The following is a 22267-nucleotide window of genomic DNA, read 5'->3' as shown; positions in this document are numbered from 1 at the left end:
AATTGTATTCAAGATAGGATGAAAGGAATATAAAAGGATATAAAATATTGAATACAGTGCAAAGCCATGCTCAAATGGTATGGATGAATGCTACACAGGGTGATGGAAAATATGGGGATGAAGCTGCTTGCATTGTAGTAGTGTCTGTAGAAACTTGTATTTTTGTCTACTGAAGCTTTACACAAAATATCATCTACATGTACTCCAAAATAAATCTAACAGTAGATGTCCAGTATGGAGTGTCCATGCTTATCTTTCTTCTTTACATTATTACATTTAGCAGATGTTTAGTGGCTGGAATGTCCATTCATCTTATGATCATATACTGATATAGCTGGTAGTTTTAAAACTTAAATGGCCAATATTGCATTGCATCTACAGAGCTAAATACATTTGGAAATGTTTTTTTTTAACATCGACATCATAATGTTGTCATAAATAACATAGTACGCCATTTTATGTGTACACATGAAAACTGAAAACTAAATTGCACGCTAACAAGTTTTTAGTACATTCAGGACTTTATGCTATATATTTGGGAAAAAGTGTATTCCTAACCCTCTTGTACTCCTTTAATAATACCTTGGCACTTGGTCGTTGCGTGGGGTTCTTGTTGTGACACTGTTGATGCACTTTGAACAAGTGTAATCTGACAACATCACTTCCGTCTACATTTCCCAGTAAGTAGTCAACAACAGCCGGAATTTTCCAAATGTCAGTTTTTTCATCATATGAAGGCATTCTCGAGTCCTCAAATGGCTCACTTTCGAAGGGCCAAAGCTGTTCAGGTGCAACAAAATCAGACACAATTTCTTGTCTTCCACACTTAACAAAAAGCTGTGCTTCTGGATTTACTTCTGGTAACGCGTCCAAATCATTCAAGACAAGTTTAAGATCCTCTGTGATAAGAAACTGGGACAGGGTCTTGAAGAGGTCGTTTGAGTCACACATGACCCTTGTGCCAATTGGACTATTGTGTAGGAAATGTATTGCTTCCAGGTAGCTCAGAGCCACGTTAAATCTTGTCCAGACATTGTTTAACTTGCTGAACTCCTCACTGTCTAAGACGGTCTCAATGTTTTCTGCAGATCCAAGCCTGTAATACTCTGTGAGGAGAGTTGTGTGGCATGATCCCACCAGTTGCACGACATGTGAAGTGTGTTGCATGTTCCTCAGCATCTCTACACCATGTAGGAAGTCCTGCTGGAAAGCCTTCTCAGTCAGGTTACTATACACCACGGTGTGGCCTCTCCAGGTAGCTTTGTAAACCTACAAGATGCAGATATGGGAAATATGTTGTAATGTGAGTACATGCAGAGATGTCAAAACCGGAAGTTCCACTTTGGTATAACAAGGCAGTCATCATGTTGAGATCTTATTTAGGTTAAGAGCTACACTTAATTAAGTTCTTATCACACAACACTTCTTGCAGACTTCTTGGAAGGGATTTCAGATCCGTACAGGCAAGAAGTGATTCTTCACGACTTTGCTCTTCACGCACTCTCCTGCACCAAAAGTAAGCTTATTATTCTCTATTTCTTAACTGTATTGTTTGAAACAAATAATGCCATAGAAAAAATGGTATCATACATGTAAACAAAGATACTGGTAACCAGATTTCCCCCGGGAAATCTTATGACCCCCATTATAGACAACACTACTTTCAGACCTAGCTTGTGTTACACAAGCTCTTTTGGAGGCAACCTTAATTAGGGGGGCAGGAGCGCTATTTAGTCAGGCTATTTCAGACCCAGACAGGAAAGAAGTGATTCTTCAGTGACTCACTCTTCACGCTTCTGTACCACAAGTAAGCTTATTGCTATTATTTCTTACCTGTATTATTTGAAACATTTAGACTAATGCCATCTAGTAAAAATGGTATCATACCTGAAAGAGGTTATAGGGAGATTACCTCCTTGTAACAGTAATGCATGTGTCTAACTTCTCTCTGGAAACCTGGGCATTGCTGTTCAACAAAAGTATTCAAGTGTTTTTAAGTTTTTGTGCTGTCTCTGCGTCGTTTGAAACTATTTGTTTATCTGCATGGGACTAGATAAAACTCCTAGTTTATTGCTTTATTTGATTGTGACCACAGATTGGGAAACAAAACAGGTGGTGGTACTGTGGCATTTATTTTTCTCTCAACTTTTCTGCTTCGATAATTCCATTGTCCAGATCCTCACTGCCCTGTAGGGAAATGTCACTCCTGGTTCCTGCCTGATCATGGATGTTCATGTGCCTGCTCATAGATGTACAAAAAAAATGCCACTGGGTCCACTAGGCCACTGCTAGCCTCTATCAGGCTTCAGAAGCAGCTGGAAAGAGTAAAAACTGGCCAAGTATATACCCCGGTATTGGTAATTGATAATTACCAGAAAATGGTAATTGTCTGGCAAACCCTTTCCATTTGCCACACTAAGACACAAATACAAAAAAGGGAGCCCATAAAAACGTCTATAAACATGCCACAATTAAGCCGAAGCCTAAAACTCTACTTGGAAATAGGGTACAATTTCTACTCTTTGCAGCTGCTTCAAAATCCTGGTGAAGGTTAGATTTCAACTACTTGTGGGATGGGTTTTGATGTGATGCCAATGTCCTGTTTTGCAGTTTACAGTTCCACATCATCATGGCTGCAGAAACCTTTGATCTTGACTATTTGGCTTGCCTGGAAGACTCGTCCAGAAAGCTGGAGTCCACCTCACAACAACGACTGGAGCTGATGCTGAAGGCCCAGAGGGAGGTGGACACCTACCTGGAACAGCTGAGTTTGGACCATCCCACAGGATGGGTGATACCACCTAAAGAAGTACAGGTAAGTCTGGTGGGTGAGGTAGGGGGCTTTATTACCTGCATGAAAAATGGAGGTATTGTTTTTGGTGTGTCTGTCTATGTATGTCTGTGTATGTGTCTGTCTGTGTGTGTTTCCGCAACTTTGTAGTCAGCATAACTTCAGAACGACTTTATGGATTGTGATGATATTTGGTATGATGGTAAGTCTTGGAAAGACAAAGGTCAAGGTCAAGTATGGGCCTCCTGGTGGATGACCTTGGTACTGCAGCAGAACTTCCGGTTTTTGTATCTTTTATCCTGAACAATCTATGGTCTTGATTTTTTAGTGACAGATAGCTTATCCTGTCAGGAATAAGTGGCGTAAGTGTGGTCCCCCTAGCAGCTTGTTCTGGAACTGCAGGTTAGTTTCTGGTAAAAACTTTCAAAGCCAATAAGTCCAGATTGGAACAACGTATTTTCATCATTTTTGGTGTGTAGGTACATGAGAGACAGTTGTACATGATTAAATGCAAATTATGCAAATGAGGACTTAATTTGCATAATTAATGAGGAAATTTTATAATTACAGTGTTTCATATAATGGTACCGCTATACATGTAATCTATTTAATCTGTGTCAGGCAGAACATCAACAGATATCAATTATGCAAATGATGACCTGATTTGCATAATTAATGTGAAAATTTTATACCTCATAACATGTGTAACTTACTTAAAGGTATGCATCGCTATGCATATATTATGTTAATGTAGAGGTATTTGCATAATTAATGAGGACAAACCAAGCCCATAACCAAGTCAACAGATAATATAATATTTACTGCTTTATAAGTATTTAGTCCTTCCTGAACATTGATCATCATTTATTTGTTTACAAGATATTTCTCTGAAATGCATTACAGTGCACATACATGACAATAATGTTTACTCACACCTTCTGGTGCTATAACTTAAAGTTGCCTCGTCTCTAGATCTTCATCTCTATTTTATCTATGTGTTCAGTACACTTCAATAATGAATGTAAAATTAACTATTGGTGCCTTCTCTTCCCTCCTAAATCTCCCACGGTCACATCAGGGCCAGGTACAGGGGCCTCCAATGGCAGAGCTGCTTCCCATACAGGAGAATGGTGTCAGTATAGGTAAGCTAGTCTCCAAAAGCTGAATACTGTTTAAACTCAGCCATAAAGGCTGTTGGCCTTCTTACGACTTTAGGCCCTCATTCCACTTAGATTTCAATGTCGTTTTGTTCGACTTTCTAGGACAGTGTTTGTGCTCTTTCCTCCGGCGTTAACTTGTTTGTGTGTTTGTGTGTGTTGGTTTGTTGGTTGGTTGTTAAGATGCACCTCGTCCACAGAGGTAGCACTGCAACACTTCAGCCGTATTGGTGAGGAGGCAGGACGAGAAGGTCACCCCGGGCACATGGCGGCGGTCCCCGGCAACTCCACCGCCCCGGGTGCCATCGGAGACTACTTAGCAGCCTCCTTTGATCCACGTAAGATTGCCACAAGATTCATGCATTACCTAGGTTTAATACTTATACATATAAGTTATAGGCTTTGGAAATGGTCAGATGTCACTGACTAAAGTAGTAGAGCCTATTACTAAACTAAAGCTTAGGGTATCCGTCAGACTTATGAGAGTTGCATACTGCCAACCCTCTGCAGACCACGTCACCTTCAGTCGAGGGGCTGTAAACATGCAGCAGCAGATTGTGCAGTGGGTGGGCCAGCTGTTCGGGTACCCGAGCACATGCGCTGGAAATCTCACGTCAGGCAGTACTGCGGCAATCATGGTTGCCATTGGAACAGCCAGAGACAAGAAGGTCCCAGAAAGTAAAGACTACAGCAGGTAACATGGCTGAAACCAGCTGAGGCCAAGGCCACAGATTGACCAAATATCTGTTTTTGTTGACTCAACAAAGATAATCCGTTTAAGCCTTCATCCACAGTTCTAACCCCTTTGTTTTTCTCCCTGTCTGTATCTCAACCTTTTGCTTTTGTCCTAATGAAAACAGGAGTGTGTTATACATCAGTGAGTTGACACACGACAGTGTGGAGAAATGCCTGAACACACTCGGGATGCGGGAGGCGGTGATCAGACATGTGCCTGTGGATGACCAGTATAGAATGGACGTAAACAAGCTGCGCAAATTCATTGAAGATGACTTGAAGGTTTGAACCTCGCGTGCCTAGGCCTGTTTGGTGACGGCTGAAAGGTTTAATTTCAAAGTCGTGTAAAAGGATGGGATGTACTGACTAAGCAATCTCCATACAAAATCTGCCTGGGGAATATTAGCAGAACTCTATTTTCTTGCCTCCCTAGCCTGCCTCCCACCTTTTCCTCAGTCTGAGGTCCTCATCAGTCTGATTGCCTGCTTTACTTTTTTCTTCTTCCCAGGATGACCTGCTCCCATTCCTTGTGGTGGCCACTACAGGGACTACAGACGTCGGCTCCGTGGATCCTGTCCCTGCCATTCGAGCCATCGCTACTCAGTACAACATGTGGCTGCATGTGGACGCCTGCTACGGAGGCTTCTTCGTGCTCTGTGACTCCACTAAACACCTCTTTGAAGGGGTGGAGACAGCGGACTCCATCTCTGTGGACCCTGACAAGGGTACTTCATTCATTTGTTTGTTTGTTCATTTGTTCCATCATTCAACCCTAAATTAAGGTTAGCGTAAGAATGTGTTTGAATAAGGAATAATTAGCTGCAATGGCCATTTGCCCTTGAGAAAGTTCGGAGGACTGACCAGTTGCCTGTTCGTAAATTTGTTAGGCTAGAATATGTGAAGAATATTATGCATTTTGTTTTGCAATTGTGTTGCCTTTCTAGTTTTACTTCTTCCTTTTACACAGCTTCAATTGTCTATGATAAAGATTGTATGATATCTTAACAGGGTTGTACGCTTCATTTGGGACTGGTCTCGTCCTCATGCGAAACGGCGCCTTGCTGCAGAACTCAGAGGACTTGACCTTTGAGCAGAGTGGCCACTTTAGGTAAAGCAGTGTTAAAAGCACCTCTGTTGGTTTATTGCCGAACTACAGAAATATAGGAATACTGTAAAGAGGAATTAAAATCGACACCTGGCTAATGTCCTGATCCTAGGCCATTTTTTATATTTTTTTTGGGGGGGGGGGCTCGGCATAGTGTTAATACTTAAAAAAATTAATTGTTAATTGTGTTGAGTATGGCGGTTTGTTCCACGCACAGAGCCCCGAGTATCTGGCTGCCTCTCAAGCTGTACGGAGTCTCAACTTTCCGTGATGCCCTCCAGGAGAAACTTGAACTGGCCAAGTACCTGTACCTCCGACTCAAAAGTAAGAATACCCTTTCCACTCATTCCGAAGGTAGCATTACCTGACCTATCAGGGCTGGAAGTAACACGCACCTGAATATCTGCAAATTAGTGCAGGTCAAATTGGAGCTGTGCAGGTATTTCAGTCTCAGTGGTAATGATGGTTGAGGGTGACGGAAGTAACCTACATCATAAAATCCTCTTTACAATTCCAATACATTTATGAATACTCTTTATATATATATGAACACATGACCTGGAAGTCTGAAATTTATCTGATTTCTTGATCTGACTTGACAGATCAGCCACATCTGCATGTGGTGAAACCGGTGCTGTCCGTTGTGTTGTTCCGTCTCACTGGTGCGAGCGACAATGCTAACAATCACAGTCTCCTGGAAAAGATCTTGGCCGATGGACGCTTCTTCATCACCATAACCACGGTGAAGGGCATCCAGTACCTGCGAGCCTGTATCTTCTGCTTTAGGACCCATCGTAAGGAGCTGGATGTCTTCATCAACAAAGTGTTGAGTGCTGTGGCTGAGATGGGGCTTCCTGAAGATGATTCCTCCCATAAAGGGTGAAGCATGGCACGGATTTATTAGGCCAATGAGGTTATACTTATAGTCTCTCCACTATAACCTCCTTGATTTACTGAGGCTTGGGAAAATATGATGTGTATCAGATTTCAGTTCTGAAAAGTAGGATTCTCTTTTTGGGGGAATTTCAGCTAAAAAATACAGTCCAACAAATACAGTCTGATGTAAAACTGAAATGTATCAAGAACAGGGCTGTCTGCGCATGCATTACCAATCTTTCCATTAGCTTGTGGGGAAGGGACACAACATCTTTTTCCTAGACCTTAGGCATGTCAGACAGTTAGGCAGTTCTCCAAGCAGATGTTTTGGTTGTGGGTTATTTTGTTGTTTTTTCAGCCTTTTTTCTTTTTTTCTTTGTCACCCTAGTGGAGGCTGCAATTTCTTGGAATGATAATCCATATGGTATTACCTGTGGTGGCATTATGCCTGTTACAGGTGCTTAATTATGTGGATGAAATGCTATCTTTAAATTGATTAGCAATGATCTTAATTAGAACAGCTATCTAATTCAATTGACATTTTTTCATTATGGTTACATACATCCACCACTCTATACTCTATAAAACAGTGCGCGAGATCTCTTAGTAGTCCAGCACCAGTACCAATCTGTGTTGCTCTTGCTATAAGCACCACCTACTGACTCCTCCGAGCATTGCTTTATTAAATGCACTCTCAGTTTCCAAGATTGGTGAAACACTGTGACATCTGTTTATAAAAGATATGGTTCAAGGGAATTGTGGTGCATTTGTTTGCAAGTCTCCTATCATATTTTACTGTGATGAAAAATCATTTTATTAACTATTTCTAGTCATTGCTGTTGGTTCATAAGGTGATGGGAATAGCGGAGAGGATACAAAGTAAAGACTTTGGAGCTAACATAGGTGTGATAACAGGGCTACATCTCATTATACATGTAGATAATGAAGTTTATACTAACGTTACATGTCTTTTTTTTTCAAAATGTGAAAATAAAATCAATTATCTTAAATGTATTCCAGATAATTCAGATTATATCATTCAGTGGTGAGACTGATAGTGGTAGGGATCACAATAATTTATTATACTAAGGGGTATCCTTTGCAAAGATGTTTTAATCATGTACAAAGCACACACACAAACTTATGTCAGTTTTTCCAGTACTACATACAAATTAAAGCTAATCTACTATGCAAGATTTGTGACCCTAGCATGTCCAGATCACGAGATATCAAACCGGAAGTTCTACTGCAGTACCATAACAAGCCACTAGGGAGCCCAAAACTAATCATTTTGAGGTCTCGTCTCATCAACACCTAACCACCTACCAAGTTAAGTTTCATGACTATCCATTCATAGCTTCTTGAATTATCGTGAAGAAAATGAAAAGTGAATACTAATATAGATTTTTCTACTATAAAGATGTTTGCAAGCTGGACACATACATCATAAATACTCCGCCCAGAGGCGTCGCCAAAAAGTAACGGTGCTGTTAAACGTTACCTGCTTCACAGCGCCCTGTCCGAGCATGTGCTGAACGGTCACCTCGTCAGCAATCTCTTTACAACCAAGCCATGACGTGCAGGTTTCCATCGTGGCAAGTTTAAAACTTTCCGGCGGGCACAGACCCCTGTCTCCGGGCAAGTCCATCCCCAACTCCACCTCGGCCTCCACAACATCCGGGTAGGGCTCTTTGGCATTTCTCTGGTTTTCCCGATCCAAAGCTTCATCGTCTTCGAAGTCGAAGAGCCCAGGCTGCAGGTCCGGGTCGGTGTCCAACCAGAACCAGAGAAATAAGTAGAAAAGTAGCGGAATCAGAAGGAGACTCGCCACATCCCGGACACTTAGAGGCGGCATCGATCCGATCCGACGTGTCTGCAAATACCGGTAACCTCTGACCTGAAAACAAGGTAGCAGTAAAAACAGCACTACATTTGTGTACATTTTTTTAAAAATAGCATCAAAATTTGTCCAAAGTTACAGCTTGGATTTTCAATTAAATATTACACCTGTTATTATAATTAACAGTTACCAGTGCAATGTTTTTAAAGTTTGTGGATAAAATTTCCTCGGTGTAAGACATATTAGGGTGAACGTTTTGAATTGCGTGCTACTTTTACTGTGCAGCCACCTTTGACCCCAAAATAAAGCTGAGGAAAGCTGCTTTGAACCAATTTTGCCCAGAAAACTCGGCATATCTTGCTAAATGCTCGCTGCCGCTCATCTCCTTCGGTTTGTAACGGCTCCACTTGCCCGCCACATCCACATGTCTCGCCCAGCGAGCGCCAAAGTTGCTGTGGTAAGTTGTCTTTTCTCTGAAAAATGCGTACGAAGTGAACCTGCCGTGCCTGGCCTTGTATGATAATTTGCCATGATTACGTGGCGTGCAGCATGGGTGGGCGGGGCCGCTGTGATTCAACTACATAGTGAAGTTTCTGCATAGTCAACGCTATTCGTGTAAAATAGCATGTAAGTATCATTTGTTCTGGGCGGATGATCTCTTTAATACTAGTTACTGATTCATGCGTCAAGTCACATGTTATCACAATGTATCATATGTTGATTTGTTGCGTTCACTTTCTTCAGGTCTTGTCAGGATGTGGGGTATACGATGGCAGTGAGATCCATGAGGCGTCAGCGTAAGTAATTCTCTTGATCCTGAAAATACACCTGACAGTGACACTGTTACTGGTATTTCACATTCTCTAAGCAATAGTATTTACATTAAAGGCAGTTTAAAGCAAAGTTCTTTTCTTTATTCCCCATCCTCCCAGAGTGATGGTGCACCTGAGTCGGGGCGGGGCTGATGTGGCCGTCTTCGCACCAGATGTGGACCAGATGCACGTCATCGACCACACCAAGGGGCAGCCAGCCGAGGAGAAGAGGTGAGGACACGAGCAGTGATATTGTATAACAATGCTCTTTATTCACAACAAATGTTTTTTTTTTTTACAAGCCAACTTTTCAGAGACCGTCTTTCCTCGGGGCAATACTGCTGGTCCTACCTCACACTGCAGCTAGATGTCGCTGGTACAGTGTTAAGAATGCAGTCCCAAACATAGAGTATTGTAACAGGTAGCAGTGAAATTGTCCATTGTAGTTCCAGGTTGTCCCCTCATTCATGATCATTACAGACAAGAAGCATTGCATTACTGTCATGAATGACTTGGAATATTGGATATATGTATAGGTCTAAGTGTAATGGTCTATTATTGTTATGTAACTTAAAGTTAAATCCATCTTAAAACCTGAACCTTTAGACCTTACACTGTGGTAAGATTATTCCACGTCTTTAATTTTTGTACTCCTTGTACAGGAATGTCTTGGTTGAGTCAGCCAGGATTGCCCGAGGGAAGATTGCAGCCCTGTCTACGTTAGATGTGGGCGGCCATGACGCTGTCATCCTCCCTGGAGGCTTTGGAGCTGCAAAGAACCTGTAAGTTTATGACAGCAAAAAAACTTACAATGTGCCTTCGGTCATCTTATGTAGTTTGAGAGGTGATAGCAACAAGGTACATGTATTAGAGATGTGTTGCTTCCTATCTTATTAGATCTGCTTTGAAATAGTCTTGCAGATATTTTTTATGATACATGTACTAAGGAATATTCTGATAAAGCAGTGTATCCTGTACATGTTCAGATGCACCTTTGCTGTTGATGGGCCTGACTGTAAAGTCAACCCTGAAGTGGAAAAAACTATCAAGTCTTTTCATGATGCCAAGAAACCTATTGGGTAAGTATTCGTGAATTCGAGTGTCTCTTACCACCTCATCCCTTGACCTCGTTGAGGGTCATTGGGGCACCATTACTTGGTCCACTATCTTCCTCCATTTAACTTACCATATATACATACATTTGTACATCTTACCAAATACATGTATTGGTAAACTAATAGGAAAAGCACATTTTAAATGTGCATACAAGACAATGGGGAAATTTTATATTTCACAATTTTTTGCTTTTTAATGTTGACCTAAATATGTACATGTATGGTAACAACTTAAGGAAATGTATACTATTAAAGTCTATTGTTGCTGTTCCAGACTCTGCTGTATTGCCCCAGTGTTGGCAGCAAAGCTGATCCCTGGCTGTTCTGTAACTGTGGGAAATGACCAGGAGGAAGGGGGGAGGTGGCCGTATGCTGGAACAGCTGGAGCTGTTGGAAAGATGGGAGCTACCCACATCAGGAGAGATGTCAATGTATCCTTCTCTGTCTGTTTTTGGCAGAGTGTGTTAGCAGGGTTGGCAATGAGTGAACTCTTTGAATAGATGACTTTTCATTGAAGGGTAGGTTAGTGAGTGAGTGAGTGAGTGAGTAGGTAGATTTGAATGCATTGCCTGGTTGGACCGGAAGGATATGTTTGAGTTCTAGATTTGGGTGGATGCATGGGTAAGTAGACTGTGATAGTTTAATAACTTTGTTTTGTTGCAAATTACCACACATTTGATATACCATGCTATTTACATTCTCTATGTCTAAGAAATACCCATTGATAAAGAAGATAATATATGTTTGAGCACTGAGATTGTACTGCATAATGATATAAATACATTTGTACATATATGTATGAAAAAAATATGCTCAGTTCTTCTTATTTGTAAAGAATTTATTACTAGTACATTGCAGAAAGATGATGTTGTGTTTTGATCCTTGACTTTGTCTCCAGGAGGTCCATGTGGACACAGAGAACAAGGTTGTCACGACGCCGGCCTTCATGTGCGAGACAAAAATGCACGAGATTTATGACGGGATAGGACATATGGTGAAGGAGGTGCTGGATTTGGTCTAAAACAGCAGCGAGAGCAGCTACAATGTAGAGCAGCTACAACATAGTACAGCTACAATGTAGTACAACTACAATGTGTAGTACAGCATGTAGGAAAGCTGTGCGTTTTATAGATGTACATTAGATGTACATGTACCTCTTTGTGTCTCATGCCAGTCATGGTGCATGCTCTTGGATAAAAGCCATAAGCAGCATGCAGACTCTACTACAAACCTAAATGACATCGTCTTATGATTAGGGGTCCATATGAAAGAAATAGGAAGTAAAAAAAATAGTCGCTGTCTAACAGTAGAATGTCAGATGTTTCTGTGAAATATGAGAATGACTTACTCCTTTTAAAAAGCAAGTATTTGAACTGAAGTGCCCCTATGATCTGCCTGAGGTCTGATGCATGCATGACCAGCTCCTGTGATGCATATTGGTAACTGTAGAGACTAATAATGTAGAGGAATGCACCATTTTAGTTATAAAGTATGTATTGAGCTAAATAATGTTTGCAGTCTTTTTCTGATCTCTGTGAGCCACCAGCACACATTATGATAAGTTGCCTTATGGTTCTCATGAGCATTCTAACATTGCTCATTGTACCCTGAAAGAGGACAAGAAATAAATGGCCTTAAGCATCTTTAGGCATTTATCTGTAGTAAATCCTTGAAGTACCTTCCAAGCATCTTTTCTTTCAAATTTATATTGTAGAGCAGGCAAACATCGGGGAAATAAAGTGCACCTATAGAGGAATGACAAGAATGCACAAACCTATTGATCTACATCGGTATACACACATTTTTTCAATAAACATTTGCCCCTACAGTACAATTGTTTAATTACAAAAGAGTTTACTCAAGAATCTTGAAGAACGTGAGACACAGAATGTCAGAAAAGAGTAGTGGTACCACATGCGAAACCCGCTGTGTCTAACACGGACGTAAGACGCGCGCTGTTCTGTTTTCAAGCTGAGAGAAAAAGTCGTCTGTTCAGCTTGTCTATCAACTTCGGCAACGACATACGATACCCCGCGCCATCTTTGATCCCTCACCAGGTGTGCAGCGTAAAACATGTCCCTAACACTTCTACTACAAACTTCCACGTAAGTGCGTGTTTTTAAGAGATATAAGCCCGAAAAACTTGGATATAACAGACAAACACCATCTTCGAATACAGACGATGTGTCCGGGATTAGCTTTCACTTGATGGGCATTGTTTGGGCGTTGTTGCCGGGGCAACAGGCATACTTGTTTTCCCCTTGTTGGCTCCACGGAGCAGGTGGGATCTGATACCGTTCCTAACGTGCCGTCCACTCCTGGTCGTTACTCGGCGTTTTGACTGGATTAATCTTATATGGGGTTTGGAAACTGTATTTGCAACAACAAAGGGAGACAACGGGATTAGTTTATGGTAAAATTGGCCCAATCAGTTACGGGAGTAAGGGAGGGGACGGACGCGGTCGTGATCAGGTGAATTTTGAACTCAGGTAAGTAAGTGTACAGACCACCTCCACCTTTCTAGTCAACAGTGAGATATTTTGAATGTTATGTTTAACAGATTTCCACTAAATGCTGTTCACAATGTTTCCATCATATGATTGTGTGTATTTTCGTGACTGAGGGGTAATAGCGGAAAACGTAATGTACATTTAGTGCTTCAGTGAACAAGCATGTCAAGTGCCTAACATCTGGCTGTTGTACTAGAACGGCTGCAGTATGTACCATATCAAAGTAGGGCGGTCGACAGTTAAATTGTAGATTGCAATTCAAACTGTACAAAACCTCTGAGTACCTTCGACACAGCTTCATAGCACTTTAGATCTGGTAATCATGAGTGTACCAACATAATAAAAGTCCGTATACGACAAGAACGACTTGGTGTAGCATAGCGACAACAACAATGATTTCTGACCATGTTCTGGTAAAATATCTTTATCGTTTTTATACAGCAGATGCTTACTTGATCGCTTGTTTGTATTCTTATTTAGTTATATCTTTTTCTGGTATGCAAAGTTTACACCTATAGAGTCTTGTGTAATCCAATGGAGTAGCTGAGCCAACAGACAAGTGTTTTAGGCTTGGCGGTAAACACTAACGTAAATGGACTGGATCAGCATATCAGAGTGTATTGTTCAGCCGTCTGCTTTGTGTGTACAGGTCGGATTGATGCCTGGCCACATTCACAGCGCGGAAACCAAGGCAAAGGAACATGTCACGTAAATCTAGGGTGAGTAATAAAGAACTCGTTTGTGTGTGTGCATGGCCGTGAACATTCCTAGTCTTAGACCTACAGTACCAACAGGTGCGCAGAGACGTACTTATGTTCAAGCAACATGGCTACGGGCTGTGGTTGTGGGCAGGTAAAGTATGTGGACCTTGTACCAAACTGTGCTTACTTGGTAATTGTCTAAATACATGCCTCCCCTCGGAAAGGGAGAAGCTTTACCCACAAGTCCCATAGTATCAGGGTACAAAAATGTTCAGTTGTCCCAACCAAATCGTTAACGTTAACGTTGCTAATAAAGTTTGACTATCGGCTGGGTTTGTCACCAAGTAAATAATAAGTTATGGTTCCACTCTCTTGTCTGATTTGCTATTGTTAATGTTCCCTCTATGATCACATATTCAGCTGGTGATCGTGCTGTAATATTGTCAGTCACTCAGAATTACCGAAATGTCACAGTCAAAAGATCGATGACACTTAATTGATATTCTGCTCCGGAGAGCATCCTTAGAGTAAACCATTGTAAAGGTCAGTAGAATATGAGTTGTCATGTGGACGAACGTCACAGTTATCATTTCACAACAGCTATTGTTGAGGGTGGGTGCGCGCTATAAGTTCTCAGTCAGTAACGTTATATTTATATTTGAGTAGTTATGTTTATGTACAGTAAATTACATTGAAGAATCAAACCTTTTTCTGCTGCATTTGACACGTCTATTCAGTCACGTCAGTCCCCGTCCGTCTTCATAACAACGTCAAGCTTGATGCCATTGTGTCAAACATAATGGCCTCAAATGTTGTTATGGGTTCAATTGATGACACTTCAGTCGAAATTCCACTGTTCCAGAATAACTTTATGGTGTACGTACGAACATAGCAACAACAGCAGTTCGAATAACTTCCCAGCTCGGATCCGGAGGTTCTCTTTGACTCAGCGTTGCCACCCGTGTCTTTGTATAATAATACGTTGTGTAAATCTAAACAGAGACCAACGTTAGGGATGACTACTAAAGGTCAAAGGAAACTTTAAACTTCTTGGTGGATTGAAGGTAAAGATCAGCTACTGACAGTAACACAAATGTGATTGTTCTTCAAAAGACCGGCAAATACAAGTTTGTGTATGAATACACTTATGTTTATCTGTTGTTGTTTTTTTTTCTTTTACAGGCAAGCAAAGACTCCAGAAAGAGTCACTCCAGTCTAAATGAGGTAATTTTTAATCTGCTCGGAGGTTGTATTTGAGTCACTTTTATCAATAGCAGGTTAACTTCACTGAAAAGAAAGCTTACATGCTCCTTTCACAGCTTTTAATAGATGTTGCCGTCACAATTCTACTAACTTTTTAACATAGCTATAAGGCGCTCTGACTGTATTTAAATAATCCATAACAGTTAGACGTGAAACATTTCGTCTTTCTGAAACTCACGACTTTACTCTGCTGACATGCAGACATAAATCGCTGCGAGGCGCTGCTATTCGGTAAACAGTTGGTCAGTGATAGAGCGCCTGTAAACACTAAGGAACAAACGTGAAATCTACCATATATTTCAGTGCAGATGCAGTCATCACCAGTTTTTTCCTTGTCACCATCAAAACAAATTTCACTAGTGAATAAAAGTCGACTTTGATACATAAAAACAGGGCGTGAAGGGATAGCAAGTTACTTCATTACGTCTTGATGCAGTGCAGTCTTAGAAACCAAAATGGCGACGAAAACATCGGGGCACCACGGTGGGAAAAAGACTAAAACGAACATTGCCGCAGCATTTCTTTCCCGCTCCAAGACAGGAATAACTTACAACGATGTAGTCGACAAACTCTTAACCGTAAATAGTGTATTCTTTCTTTGCGTTCTACGGTACAGGCAATATCACCAAATTATGTTAGAACCGACCTCTCTCTAACGTTTCATTTTGACACCTGTTGGATTTTTGTTTTGTTTACTTCACGATTTTCCTTCTAGTTAGTCTATTACGTGACAAATCAGCAGCATAAGATATCAATATTTACACTTAATCTTAATCAGAATCGCAGCATCAGAATCAACAGAATCAATCCTGTGTATTTCACAGAATTTTGACATAGCATAGGAAACGTTAAAGCATTTAAAGCTAGTTTAATACCAACCAACTGGCTGAGATTGCAAACAGATCGTAGCCTAAGCCTTATACCCGATGTGTTGTGAATCTGCCCTGTAGGATGAAGAGGCGATAGCTAACGAGAAGGAAGGATCCCTGGCATGGAAAGTTCTGCACATCTCTCAAGTCAGGACCCTGCTGGAACTGAACGTAGACCAGGTGCATTTGTAAGTATCAAATTTTTATATCAGGTATTGCTTGTTAGTTACTTCTTTTTAGATGCACAACAGGAGTTCTCTATTGTCATAAATTCTACTTGGGAGGGCAAAGTCTCTGAAACCGTACTACCATGAACAATTTGATGATTTTTTTACATATTTGACATATTCATAGATTGTCAAACAGCTTTCCTGAATATTATAACTTTATACTGACATTCTACTTTCCTGCTGATTTTTCCTGACAGGAAAATGGCAGACCTGTTGAACCTGAAGGACCATGCAGTCAACCTCCAGGAGGCAGCTGTGCTGGATTACTACGTCGCTGGTTTCTGGTGGGCCAAGGAGCAGAGCTTCACACTCCAACAGATCTCAGGTTTCATCACAGCCCTCAGCATCTTACTGGAGAACATCAGAGGTATGTCACAGTGTCACATGGGATGTGGGAGTAACACTTTAACAAGTATGCACTACAGGTAGTGGTGCACAGTTCTGTTTTTTAAGCTGTCTTTTTCCTTCCTTTTGCACTCCTTGTCTCCCTTTTCCTTCGAATCCAAGTTATTTTCCTTTTCTTTTCCTAGAGTTCTAGATTTCCTTTTCTTTTCCTAGATTCTGATTACTCCGTCTAACTTTAGCTCCTAAGCACACTACTTTATGTGTAACCCAACTGCTGCCACTTTTCTTTCGTCATCACAATCTTCTCACCTTAAGAAATACCATCTACTTGCAGAAAAGCAGATGTCCCTTGTGGACAACCTTAAGGAGCTTAAGAAGATGTTGGTTGGGATTGGACAGGAGAACCCAGAGGTGACTGGAGGTCTGGATTTCTTCAACACAGACCAGGCCAAACTACTGACTAACTACATCACAGAGAGGTAAGGCAAGAAATGCCTACTGACCTGTAAGAGTGTTCTTTGATCCTCTTACTTGTTCGTCAGCTCTCTGGGCATCTGGGCTGTGTGTCCAAGACCAAACCAAATATACTTTGAAGTATAGTTTGATCCTGTTGTTCATGTGTAGTACCATATTTCTTAATGTTTCTGGTAGGTTCCTTTAAATAAAATTTTGGGCCTCTGGATGGAAAATCTAATAGTATGTAAATTTATAGAAAATTTTTAGAGAAAATTAAGTTAAGAGCAAATTAAGCTGCACAAAATGCAAAATGATGAAGTTATTGTAGGAATCCTTCAAAATTGTTTCACTTCTGTTTACAGCAAACTTAACATGGCATTTTGCTCTTACCTGTGAATACTAAGGCCATACTCCTGTTCGTATTGACTAATGGTGTTTTATTCCCACCCAGCCTGTTCCACCACTACAAGTTGTACCAGTACATGTTCTCTCTGGAGCAGGATGAGATGGTGATCGGTACTGAGGTCAGTTACATCCTCCTTCCAATATACCAAGTTACCATGGAGTCTGTAAAAAAACTAAATCTAGAGCATAAGCAAAAAAAAAGGGAATTTAACTATCATCCCGTGTGTCTCATAACAAAAAAAAAAAGATTTTAGACGAGCAATGTCTATCTCTCTTAGGTCGTAGGATATTTTGTTTTTGGGTGTTTTTAATGAATATTTCACATATTTCTGTATACAGATATGGGCCACGAGCCAGAGGCAAATGCATTAACAATAAAAACACTCTCTGTATTGCAGCTGTCCGTCGAGGTGGCCCCCCCTGCAGACATCCCGTTCCCACCCCCCCTGGATGAGGGGATGCGAGAGGCCGTGTACCTGGAACATGTCGCACCCCCTCCACCTCCACCGGAGAAGGAGGTTTGGAACTGCGTTTTTTCTGTTTTGAAGATTCAATATGCAATGATAACACTGTAAATTAGAAGAAGTCACATGTTTTTGCGAAGGTTGAACAGAAGATACATTATGTAATTGCATTAATGTGAATCTCAGATGGAATGCAGTAACTATTATAAAACCAACTGTTCTTCTGAGCATCTATGAAAGTGAAAAGTGTGTTGCCAAGTTAATTTCAACAGCAAATCTACCAAAAATCCAACCCTGTCAAACGGTTTGGATCTTTGGTAAGTACCATAGACATAACAGAGAGTAAGCAAAGTCAATAGAAAGTAACCTAAAGCAAAATCAGCAACAGAAAATCATGATAGGAATGGAAAAGTCTGTCCTAACTCAGATCTGTTCTGTCCAGGAGGAGAAGGAGGCTCCCTCAGGTGAGGAAGAAAAGGTGTTTACTGAGGAGGAGGTGGAAGACATCTTGGAAGGAGTCACTACAGATGAACTCAAGGAGGTCATCAGTTCTGTCGTGAACGAGATGCTAGGTTCACTGTCAGCAGATGTAGGAGCAAAATTAAAGGAGAGGGAAGCGCAGTACTTAGCAAAAATAAGCAAGATGCAAAAAATCGCTGAGTAACTTGTAAATAGATTTGCAACATATGTACATACTTTTTAAGATGTTTATATACTGTCTCAGTACATGGTCATATATTGTTTATGGCAGTTTATATTATGTGTATGTGATGACTTAATAACATGACCAGTGTATATCTTGCAATATGTGATTCAACAGATTTGGTGAATATTTTTGTATTTTAAACAATTATGTTTTGTGATTTTGAATTCTTTGAAAAGTTATTGTTTTAGATATTGCTCTCAAGTCTTATGATTATACTTTACACATTTCTGATTACATGTTTAATTGACTCTTTCAAAATTGAAACCAAGCAGTTAATTTAATTTGTCTCTCACCCACAATATGTGTTGTGAATGTGCTCTTTATATTCAATCCATTCTGAAACATTTTGTATTCATTCGTTTTATGAGGTAATTACATTTAGATGTTTTCTTCTGCTGTATTTCTTCATTTAAAATTGTACTTAGTAGTTTGTGCACAGTATAGGGTCAATATTACCTAAAGTGCTTTGACGTTTGAAGACTTGTATAACATGACTGTACAACTGTTTACAATTTTCTGTAAATACCACTGACTTATTTGCAAGCCAAAAGGTCATTAAGTCAAATATAGACCCCAAAACCTAATAACAGAACACAAAAATACCCACATGTCCTACATTCTGTGTTGCCGTGTCTATTTTTGGATACTGTTCTCCGAGTTGTTCACATGTTTTAAATGTGTTACATAATGCTATGTGTGGACAGCTGTCCTGGTTAATCTAAAGATCCTGCCACTTGTAGATTCTGGCATTTAGAATTGACACACCCTCCATCAACCACCTTTTATGTTTGAAATTCCACAAGTGATCGAGGATTAATGAGAACTGCATCATCCGATGATGACTCTGCCCAGTATTGCACACATTTACACGGGAATAGGTGGCTCTTCTTTTCCCATGAATTCCTGGACAGCGCCCCTTTAGATTCATGTCATAGCTGGCATATACTTTACCTGTCTTTTAATAGCACTTTTAGCCAATCAATTAATGTGGTTGCTTGTACACTTACAGCTACTATTTCAGGCACCGATTTCTGACATTATTACCAACTTTTCCGGTGCCTTGACGTCATCTCGCTTTCAAGATTTCCCTCCATTCTCTTTGTGTACCAACACAAAATCAATACCAAAAGGTAGATGACAGTTATGAGTATTGTTACGAATATCACTCTTGATCGTCCTGTTTACGCAACATGTCTTTAACAGGTGGAACATGACATAACCCGACGGGAGTGTCAGATTTGACTTGGACGTGTCAGCCGTCCATTCACGTGTACAACGGTAATGGTGTTGGCCCTTGTCCCGTTTGCCGGGCTAACTACTAGGATAGAGGGCACTGTCCTCCTAAATCATAACTCGGCCATGGAAGATGACAGGGACATACAAAAATTGCCTGTACTGTCCTTCACATCCGATTTGGATTACAATCAATCGCCCGTTCACATTATTACAGGTGACCAAAGACACGTTTAACTGAAAGCAATGCGTCGGTCAACTTGACAGCGGAGTGAAATTAGAGGATGAGTGAAGGGCTTTACTCTTGATAAGTTTAACCTACGGCTCGTTTAGAATTTGCTCATTAAAGTTTTGTTGTTGCTGGTGTGGCTTTCGCCATGCCCTTGTCCTGTTTGTCAGACTGACAACTGGGAGAGGGTAATGTTCCCATAAATCAGAACCCGGTCATGAAGATCCCGAGGACAGACGTGATGTAGAGGGACACGAACCTGCCTGCCCTGACCTTCACTGCTGGCTTTCTCAACAGAAATGTTTTGATTTACCATAATTACATTTCATTGCGATGGTCATAAGTTACGTTGACTCGAGTTCTTTTGGTATCCTTTATATATAGCCTGTATCAATATCTACGCTCCAATATAGATATCGGCCTTTTGATACGCGATAGTAAAAGTTCCATAACATGCTCACTGTAAATATTCTATCCACATAAAGCTCACCAGAGGTGATAAAAGATCATATTTCATGACAATGGAAGCTAAAGAGTTTCCTACTGATTAAAGTAGGTATGCCCCTGCCAGAAGTTGCGGAAGTAAGAAAACTGTGATGATTGTGTTTGTGTAACGATTCCTGCACGTAATATCAATTTCATGAACATTTGGCTTTATTTTCTAATCTTTAATGACATGATGAAGTTTTGCTCCCTTTCCGTGGAAAGCTCAAGAAAATAACTTGATCTGTAATTAAGAAAACAGTTTTCATGGATATCTATCCCATGTCAAACTCTGGGCAACTGTGCCAGAAATCACTGACTCAGTCGTCACTCATTTCAGTCAATGCCTGTTGTAAGTTGTTGAGTACTGCGATCATCGCTGACATTGGTACCGGATCTGTATTATATATCTGAAAGCAGGATTGACGTAACGTCGCTGGGGAGTACACTCGACAAGAAAGGGTTATGTTTCCACGGATCCGGTCTTCCATCATCTTCAGTTTCTATTAACTATTCAACGACACTTGGAGATGTTCCAAGATCAACCATTCTTGGTCTCGCTCGTCTGTGTTTCATGATCGTTGATGATGATCTTCTACCTCATCCCATCACCCAGATCCTCCTCCCAAACCCGTAACGTTATATGACAATGTCTATCATCGAATGGGTGGAGGATGTCATCGAAGGCAAACATCGCGTTTTTGCTGTCCAGAATTTTAGCTGGCTGCTACCCAGTGCCCCAGTCATCTAGCGCTGGGTTTTGACAACGAGACAGCTACAAATATGAGATGACTACACATAAATGATGTAAGACCTTGTCCCACGCGTATACTGTATAGCGCGCTGACGCAGGACTGAGTCATGAGAAACCGCCTCTCACGCAACAGCACGTCAGCAGATGTCAATGCCGAGCGCCATAAAAGCGAAACCCCGAAAAGGCCAGTGTTGAAGACTACATTTAAGCTCAGAGGTTTATTTCCGAGACGTATCCTTCTGTGATGAATTACTTTTATGACGTCTCCTTCAGGATTTATATGCATGTAGTACTGGAACGAATATGGTCACGTGATAAGACTATCTGAACGTGTCTCTGAAATTCCAGGAATAACGTTACAGTATTATCATTCCACGGGCGATAGGCCATTACAGGGGACGTCACACCCTCAGATCATGCCGGCCCGAACCTCTGTCATCATCCGGGGCGTTGCACCACTGATCATTTGTTTCATTTCTTACTTTTGAGATCAATGGGGGAATACAAAATAACAAAAAAAAAGGTTTAATTGTTGTACATGTTTTGATTTTGTATCTTGATAATGTACACAGTTGAGGTACATATAGAATCTATACGATAGCGATTATATAGTAGGCTCACAAAAAACATTCTTATGAATTTAACATATGGAATGTTAGAATGAATTCAACCATCTATACATTAAAAGTATGTTCAAGAGCTCTACGCCTTCAGAGAGGTGTTTTGATTAATTGATTTTACGTTGGCTTTGAGATTTTTTCAACTAAAATTCGACATTCGATTCTTGCAACTGATATCTTTTCGTGCGGCTTTGTTGAAAGGTTTGACTTTCATATCGCAGTAACGGCACGTCCATCCTATTCATGTGGAGAAATTAATGGTCCCGCCCATTTAAAAGCTAGAGTCAGTGTCCTGTGACTCATGTGCGCAATGCCAGCCGATAGATAGTTCTGGTCGGATCCAGTTTCCTCCGTATAAAAGCGGTCCCGTGTCATCCTGACGCACTCGGTATTTGTTGTGGACGGATTAACACTCCATCTAGGGTGAACACTGCGGGCAGCACCCCAGAACATACTAGAAACGGACCTGACATTCTGAGTCTTCGGGGCAGTCTACGGAGCTGTTGACGACCGAAACCATCGCGTGTTGTCCTGATTCACGGTCAGACTAGTATAATTTTTACCTTCC

At 40.9% G+C, this 22267-nt stretch overlaps 3 protein-coding genes across 3 annotated transcripts; 2 read left to right on the top strand and 1 right to left on the bottom strand.

Annotated features, from left to right (window-relative positions):
- Window positions 1-15: 15 nt before the first annotated feature.
- Window positions 16-8562, bottom strand: LOC109463207 (protein O-mannose kinase-like). The gene is made up of 2 exons (XM_019759927.1): window positions 8166-8562; window positions 16-1269 (listed from the first exon to the last, which is right to left on the bottom strand). The coding sequence occupies exons 1-2, from the start codon at window positions 8517-8519 to the stop codon at window positions 523-525; spliced, it is 1101 nt and encodes a 366-aa protein (XP_019615486.1). The 5' UTR covers window positions 8520-8562; the 3' UTR covers window positions 16-522.
- Window positions 2579-7331, top strand: LOC109463205 (tyrosine decarboxylase 1-like). The gene is made up of 9 exons (XM_019759924.1): window positions 2579-2815; window positions 3870-3933; window positions 4149-4286; window positions 4459-4642; window positions 4809-4965; window positions 5192-5408; window positions 5692-5791; window positions 6006-6112; window positions 6391-7331. The coding sequence occupies exons 1-9, from the start codon at window positions 2630-2632 to the stop codon at window positions 6669-6671; spliced, it is 1434 nt and encodes a 477-aa protein (XP_019615483.1). The 5' UTR covers window positions 2579-2629; the 3' UTR covers window positions 6672-7331.
- Window positions 8563-8770: 208 nt separating the features above from the next.
- Window positions 8771-18988, top strand: LOC109463209. The gene is made up of 13 exons (XM_019759929.1): window positions 8771-8961; window positions 9249-9301; window positions 9437-9547; window positions 9979-10098; window positions 10303-10395; window positions 10706-10862; window positions 14825-14866; window positions 15856-15962; window positions 16202-16371; window positions 16684-16828; window positions 17257-17329; window positions 17609-17728; window positions 18117-18988. Exons 1-13 carry the CDS (start codon window positions 8869-8871, stop codon window positions 18336-18338), a joined length of 1506 nt encoding a protein of 501 aa, XP_019615488.1. The 5' UTR covers window positions 8771-8868; the 3' UTR covers window positions 18339-18988.
- Window positions 18989-22267: the final 3279 nt, after the last annotated feature.

Source organism: Branchiostoma belcheri, unplaced genomic scaffold (genome assembly GCF_001625305.1).
Source record: "Branchiostoma belcheri isolate BF01 breed outbred unplaced genomic scaffold, Haploidv18h27 scaffold123, whole genome shotgun sequence".
Lineage (NCBI taxonomy): Eukaryota > Metazoa > Chordata > Leptocardii > Amphioxiformes > Branchiostomatidae > Branchiostoma > Branchiostoma belcheri.
Note: the sequence above shows the minus strand (reverse complement) of the source record. Positions and strands in the feature narration are given on the sequence as shown.

Coding starts and splice junctions, on each gene's coding strand:
- LOC109463205 (XM_019759924.1), top strand. CDS start 2,630: ATGGCTGCAGAAACCTTTGATCTTGACTATTTGGCTTGCCTGGAAGAC. Junction 4,966..5,191: donor TCATTGAAGATGACTTGAAG/GTTTGAACCTCG, acceptor TCTTCTTCCCAG/GATGACCTGCTCCCATTCCT. Junction 5,792..6,005: donor GAGCAGAGTGGCCACTTTAG/GTAAAGCAGTGT, acceptor TTCCACGCACAG/AGCCCCGAGTATCTGGCTGC.
- LOC109463207 (XM_019759927.1), bottom strand. CDS start 8,519: ATGCCGCCTCTAAGTGTCCGGGATGTGGCGAGTCTCCTTCTGATTCCG. Junction 1,270..8,165: donor GACAGGGCGCTGTGAAGCAG/GTAACGTTTAAC, acceptor TGCATCTTGTAG/GTTTACAAAGCTACCTGGAG.
- LOC109463209 (XM_019759929.1), top strand. CDS start 8,869: ATGCTCGCTGCCGCTCATCTCCTTCGGTTTGTAACGGCTCCACTTGCC. Junction 10,099..10,302: donor TTTGGAGCTGCAAAGAACCT/GTAAGTTTATGA, acceptor GTACATGTTCAG/ATGCACCTTTGCTGTTGATG. Junction 17,330..17,608: donor AGATGGTGATCGGTACTGAG/GTCAGTTACATC, acceptor TCTGTATTGCAG/CTGTCCGTCGAGGTGGCCCC.